At 39.9% G+C, this 7,294-nt stretch overlaps 1 protein-coding gene across 1 annotated transcript in view; it reads left to right on the forward strand.

The window, feature by feature from the left end:
- Nucleotides 1–7,270, forward strand: part of LOC309717592 (collagen alpha-1(XIV) chain-like) — a 157,122-nt gene extending 149,852 nt beyond the window's left edge. Inside the window, exons 47-48 of the mRNA XM_082552272.1 lie at nt 887–1,042; nt 5,955–7,270. Of these exons, the coding sequence (XP_082408398.1) occupies nt 887–1,042; nt 5,955–6,259 (461 nt within the window). The 3' untranslated portion in view covers nt 6,260–7,270. The remainder of the gene's footprint in view (nt 1–886; nt 1,043–5,954) is intronic.
- The last annotated feature ends 24 nt before the right edge of the window (nt 7,271–7,294 follow it).

The raw sequence follows: 7,294 nt of genomic DNA on the forward strand, positions 1-7,294 counted from the left end.
AGCTGGAGCTACCGTATGGGAGATATTCACTGTGTTTCCACTGAATAAACCACAGCGGCTTCAAATATTGAAACAATGGAATTAAATGGCACAGAGACTTAATCTGCTTTGGATTTACTTTACTCTCTGTTGAATCGCTGTCTGAGGAAAGCAAGCAGGCATTTTGGACCATGAATATAATTCTCTGTATTGATTTCCCGGTACGCTTTGTGGAATTTGAGGCTCGTGTTATGAAAATATGTCAGTGCTGGGATTTTCTGTTTACTGCGATCAATACTTCTAGAACAAGCTGACAAAACTTTGCTGTGATCAGATAACTAAAAAAAAAGGAAGCCCAAACTTCAGATTTTGAAAAAGGAAGTCTCTTCTAAGATGAGGGTGCTGAGGGGAGGTGTGGGGACCTTGTACTTTTCTGAAATATTTGTGGGATGATAATTTTAGCCCCTGGCAAAAGAAACTCCCATCCAAATATTGATTTCATATTTCTGCTGACTGCTGAAGTGAGTCCTGGTGGGGCAGTTTCTCCTGTGAAAACAGAAAACAGATGCCTCTGGCTCAGCGTGAGCGAAGAACTGTGTTATTCCTGCTCCTGCCCTCATGACATTCACCATCACCTTTCTTATCCACAAGTGACAAACAAACACTTGCTGCCTTCAGATCATGTTTTTCCAGCTAATAGAGGAGACAGGATTTAAAAGCCATTGAAGAGGTGATGGTACAGTGACAGGTTGTACACAGGCTGCCATTGTTAATTGTGTGGTTTTCCCTTTATTCCTTCACACCCAGCATCATCTGCTGAGAATCGTTTTACTAAATGTCAAACAAACACTTGGATTTTGGGAGTTTTTGTTGTTTTTTTAACCAGAACACTTTCCTTAATCTTAAGGTTTGCCAGGTGAAGGACGGACAGGTAGCCAGGGCCCACCTGGTCGACCTGGTAACCCAGGGACACCGGGGAGGCCCGGGAATCCAGGGACCACAGGACCAGCTGGTCAGCCTGGATACTGTGATGCAAACTCCTGTTTGGGATACAACGTGGGAGGTAAATATCATTCAACTTCATGCATTGGTACCATTTTAAATAAAGGGTGTAGGATTTGGCAGAGGTACATAAAACCTGACCAATATTGGATTTTTAGGACTGATACCAATATTTGTCAATTTAAAAAGCCAACATATCGGCCAAATGTTTTGGTTTTTTCAGACACACAAAACATATGTAGTTGAGTTCTTACTAAGGTAACATGAGATTGCAGTTGTATCACAGTTATAAACAGAATGAAAGATGCATGTTGCTACCGTGATGTCACACATTTATTTCTTAGTTACAAAAAAGCAGACGTGATGAGGAGGGATGGATCTGACCGCACACTCACTGGCTACTGATGTGTGATTGACAGAAAATCCTCAATATTGAATCATAGTATGACCAAGATTTACAAAGCAGACTTCACATTTTATTCAACATCAGCAAAGAACCTATAAAATCATCAGGAAAGAAGTCATGTCAGAAAGACGTTTTCCTGCAGACTTCAAAAGGAGCGGAAGTAATCCCAATATCCAACATCTTGTTACTCATGATTTGTTTTTCAGCTAAATTCTGGTGAAAATCGTAAATACAAAAATGCTTAACTGATATATTTAGTAATTGTCAGTTAGGCTGATTTTCTTTGAAAATATGATGAATGCAATTAACAAAGTATAACTTAAAATTATGACTCACGATTGCAGTTACATTGGCAATACTGGTTCCCACGTGGAAGTAGTAGTACATACAGGTTTCTACAGGGAGTGTTACTATGCTGTACTTGTTTTTAAGGCTATTTTAAAGAGGTGTAAAAAAGTAATTCATAATTCCCAAAATAATTGTTATTGCACAAATGAAAAATGTCACTTTGATGAACCTCAATTTACATTCAGTATTCCTGTTTTCAGTGTAATCATTAGCTGTCGTAACCTGTCAGCTGTTTTAAAGCAGCAAATTCAGTCCCCATCATTGAGATGCCACTCTCAGATATTTAATGACTGGTTGGAACAAAGCTGCATTACAAAAACAGAGAACGAGGTGATCCACATATTTGTGTGTGCTTTGCTTTTCTGTAATAACTCTTTATCAAATCAAGGCAATGAAAAAGAAAGAGAGGTGCAGGAAACAAAAGCATCGGTGCAGTTGCCCTAATTTTCCCCCAGTATGGAAAAGCTAAAATTCCACATTAGATTTTAGGTTCAAATTATCAGCAAGAATCCAACTACAATGTTGTCTTATCCACACAAAAGGATCAACTGATTTCTCTTTAGGTTTAGTTATGTGTTTTTAATAGCTTCATATGGGGGGCATAACAGAGCAGAACGTGTGCTGCAGACAAATGAATACAAAAGCACATTCATAAAAAGTGTGCACAGTAGGTGAGGAGCTGCCACCAGGAATCGACATAACATCTTGACTGGAATATTTTTGTGACCAGAGTCAAAACATGAAATATCCAGACCTTACCAAAACATTCTTCACTGCTGTTTATCCAGACTTGCCCTGATTTGTCCTTCTGTATTCGAGCGATATTACTTTTATTCTGAGCAATTTGGTTTATTTTTATGTTTGCTAACTTGCTGCTCTAAGCAGCTTAAACAAAACCAGGCCTGTTTGGTCTTTATACGCCCTTATAAAGCATCTTTTATATGTGTAAAACACTCAAATATTGTTTTCACAGTGACAGCTGTTTCTGGCACAGTTATTGTTCTTGTAAAAGTGTTTGGGAGAATTTGAGAGCTACCCGACTTTTATGGCTGTTCCACTGTGAAGTTTATACATTCATGTCCACACCGATGGATTAAGACGTTAGAAGGCCAAAGCTATTCATCTGTATTTAGATCAAATAAAATATGCAGTTGCACACACGTCTTTGACGACATTGAATATTCATACCGATGAGGCCATTGCAGGGCTTTATAGGGTCTTGGGCCATCTCAGCTTGGACGTTACACGTCTAACAGACTCTGACAAGTTGCCCTGATGATGTATCATCGTCTAAAAGTAGCTGATAGATGAGACATTACTTCATCCATCAAACCAGATTTATTTTATAGTGATGGATTCCAGTCTGAATGGTGTCTTTTTGTACTTTATGACTTGCGAGAATCCTCAGTGCTAGTCCCAAATGTGCACAGATTAAACACAGCCTCCCTGACCACTTAAAATAAGTTTTTTTTTTTTATTTTAAAGCAAATAAAATGCGGCCTCAAACTGTGTCTTTGTGACAAGTAGAATTTATTCCTACATTTGTATTTGTCAACCTGAATAGTGTAGTTAACATATCATGGCTCAGTTAGTGCATTACACAAGGATCAGTGTCACGGCTTCAAGATGATATATGAGGTTTTTAACCATCAAATGTCAGCCATTACCAATCTAAATATATGGAAAAAGTATAAAATATTACATCAAAGGATATATGTAAATTATTAACTTTAGTTTGGCCTAATTGATCTTATCCCAAACAAGGGTGATTAAAGTCCTTTTCCCACATTCCTAAGTTGTTAAAATCTTGTAAAATACACTATTTGGATAAAAGTACCGGGCCACCTTCACGTTACGCCTACAGGAGCTGCTCGGCCATGTAAACTCACAGTGCACACTTTCTGTGCTGATGTTAATTCAAAGGGAGGTTTTTCAAAGTCTCCAAAGATATTGAGTCAGCAGAGCGTCTGAGACTTTTACACACTGGCATTTGATGACCTCACTGTGTGACTTTACGTGATCTGTAACTATGTGGCTGAGTTGCTATGATTGATAAACCCTTGCAATTTGCAATAATCGCACTTGAAGCTGATGGGAAGAAACTTACTGCAGCACAGTTCCACGCTCAAATCCAGTGAGCTCTTCAGAACGACCCAAGCTTTCACAAATGTTTGTAAAGGAAGATTGCATGGTTAGGTGCTTGATTTCCTACACCTTTGGCAAGTCATTAAGAGGTGTGGCCCAATACTTTTTTGCCTACAACTAAACCAAAAGCTGCTTAGCTAAACATTAAGATGGTACAAAAGGCAGTCCAGCTGTCTTCAAACATACACACTTCACTGGGGTGCTGTTTGCCAAAATAATCTGGTGCATAGCCTTTAGAAAATGCACATTGGTTTATGGGCCCTTTAAGATGGTGAAAGACAGGATGTTGTTACTTTTAGACAGAGCAATGTGAAGTGTTTCACACTATATGTTATGCTCAAGATCAGTTTAAACTGTTTGTTTATATTGATCTTGTAAGAAAAATATGTTTTATGTAGATATAAATGGTGATGCATCAGAAAAACTGGCACAAGCTTCATAGGTCTCATTCCTTTAGAGCTATTTTTTCTGAATTTGCCTGAATGTACATTTTTGAATGTGTTGTATTTAACTGCAACAGATGTCTTCCTAAGATCTCAGTCAGGGTGACTCATAAGGCGTGTTTTCCTTGTCATCTGTTTTCCGTGTTAGAAATCTTTATTTGCACTTTCTAACATCCAGAAAGGTAAAATAAAGATCTGACACATTTTCTAAACATTCTCCAAACACTTTATAAAAATGTCACAGTGTTTATTTGAACTAATTTCTCAGTTTGTGCTTTTTGTTTCTCCTAAGAAGAAACATAGATTACAACACTGATATTTTTTTCCACCTCAAAAGCCACATCGAAGCAGCTGAGGAAGCACAGTCGGTGTCGTTTATGAGGTTTAACTCTTTTGGTTCACTGGGTTTTCTTTCTGATATGAAGTAACATCTTCTCTCTGGTTCTTTTTTTCCTTCTCTCTCCTCCCTGCATCTCTCGTTCTGAAGTTCAACAGGATTATAGGAATGACTACTGAGGAGCATTCTTGAACCATGCTCCTCTCCTCCACCTGTGCTCACCTCCTCCTGCGTCCTCTTTTAAAAAGAAAAGACTAAATACTGAAGAAACTCCTGTTATTCCCTAAAGGCTGCCATATTTCCTGGGATGGATAAGTCCTGACACTTTTGAAACTGCAGTCCCTGCAGCAGCGATTATCACATTTTTCTTCTCTGGAGACCTTTTGTTTTGTTTTTTTAGCTATTTCTAAGATTTTTTTTTCTTTAGGGTTTTTTTTAAAGGCACATCAGTTTAAAAGCAAGCTGGTTTTCTCATTTTAGAAATCGTTACGCCGTCGTTCGGTGCAGGTTTGTACACAACCACACCAGATTTTCAGACTTCATGCACCCGTGAGTAAAGTATTTTGATAAGAACTGCTTCATTAAACTAGTTATTTTCCCGTGTCGAAGGAAAAATACGAGCAATTTGACTCACTTTTCCACAAAAAACAGCCCCCGCTCGTCGTCAACAGGACCACCTGTCGACAGATACTCGTGTATGCAAAGCTTTGCTGCCGCAGCCTTTGCTTCACCCTGCTTTAAACTCAGATCTCATAAAAGCTAATCTCATCTTTCAAAAGCCAGACAAATCAGCTAAATAGTGATGGATTGCTTTGATGTTGACTGGCTGCTTTCATTACTGAACATCCCAGCTATTAGTGCATCTCAGTTTCTGCAAGATGGACAGAAAATCTCAGTTTTTACGCCTGATATAATGTGATCATTTTCATTCCTGGAAAACTAATCACATCTGGGCGATACTGGGGCAGAGATTAGAGCCGTCTTCAGTTCCATTAAACTACTTCCTTATTAACCCAATCTTTTGGACTCTGTCCCGGGTCCTGAATCTGCTTCTGCAGAGAAGTCATTTCACCATCAAAGAAGTAAGAATTGTTGACTGGTTGAAATGATTTTAACCTGCTGTGAAGCTATTTCTGAATCTGTGCATGCCTCACTTTCCCACTGTGCTTCTTTTATACTGTACTCTTGTGTTGGCCTTAACCTCGCTCCACGCTCTCCTGTAGTACTGGCTTTGTGTTTGCTGTGCTGATGCAGAAACACTCTTCACTGATCCTAAATATTCCCACCACCCCAGTTCAAGCTTTGCCTCATGGCGCCTACCAGCCCTACAGTCCTCCCTACAATCAGCCACACCACCCTGCTGCAGAGGCCTACAACAACCGAGGAGGGGGTGAGGAGGAGGAGGAGCAGGACCCCTATTATCGTGGTTATCCCCCTCAGTACTACCCTCAACAGCCTTCTCAGCTGGCACACATCAACTACGGTTACCACTTCAGCCCCACCTACTCCGAAGACGTGGAGCTGAGGTCACCGGGCATCGCCGGGAGGTTTTTGCGGGATGTCGACGTAATGGAGGAGAGCGAGGATGGAGGACTTTAGATGAAAGACGAATTAAAGTCCTCAAGATAAAGATGTTCCCACAAAACGCAAGGAGCTGAGACATGCATATAAAACACCTGAAACTGTGGCGAGAACTTCCGTCCCTTCCCTCCCGTGTCCCCGGTGGGATCCCCCAGCCCCACCCCCATCAGGTGAAACATTGTAAATAGCTTTGTGGACTCTTGTACCATATCTCTGTAAAAGGGAGGTCCGAAAAGTGCCTGATCTATGTTTAGCAACGCCCATTTGATAATGTCAAGGTAAGACTTGTTCCTTCCCATCTCACAGCCGATTTAGCAACTTTTGTGTGGAGCTGCATGGAAGTGGAACCCGCGCCTCTTGTTTTGGTTGTAACTAACTGGGTTGTTTTAGTTCAGCTGGTAACATTTGCGCAGGCTGCTTTTTTATAATGATGAATCATGTTTCCTCTGGTTGTCTTTGTTTTTGTACCAACTGTTGAAAAGTGGTGTTCTTAGTGGACATGAAACCCAGACCAATCAAACTCCTTTCCCTGAACACTTAGAAGCACACTTAAAAAAAGATAATTTCTTTTTAATTTGAACATTGGCGCTTGTTACTGTTCTGGATTTTATTTTATTTCGGGGGGCTTTTGTGAATTTAAAGAACATTGTTATGTTCATTATGTTCCCTTTTATTTCTTATGCAAATTTGGGCCTGCTCACTGTGGAAGCTGTTTGCTCACTGGCTGAACTCTGACCTCTTTCTGGAATAAGACCTGAAGTCAGTTATTATTACAAAAAAAAAGAAGAAGAAGAAAATCCTCTCGCCTCTCTGTGAAATCAATAAGAACCCCTCTTGCACTGCAGTCAGAAAAACAAGCAGCAGACGTGTTGCTACGAGCTGGTCCCGGTCTGGATTTTAAATGTCAACCGTGAATAGCTTTAATAAGGAATGTGTCTCGCTACCGCACCCTTTGGTACAATATGGACTTATTTATTTTCTATTTTGTTTGCTTTTATAACCAATAAATCTGTAATGAGACTACAAGAATTGGCTTTGGTCATTTGTTTAACA

The sequence above is a fragment of the Aulonocara stuartgranti genome (genome assembly GCF_965226115.1).
Source record: "Aulonocara stuartgranti genome assembly, chromosome: 11".
NCBI lineage: Eukaryota > Metazoa > Chordata > Actinopteri > Cichliformes > Cichlidae > Aulonocara > Aulonocara stuartgranti.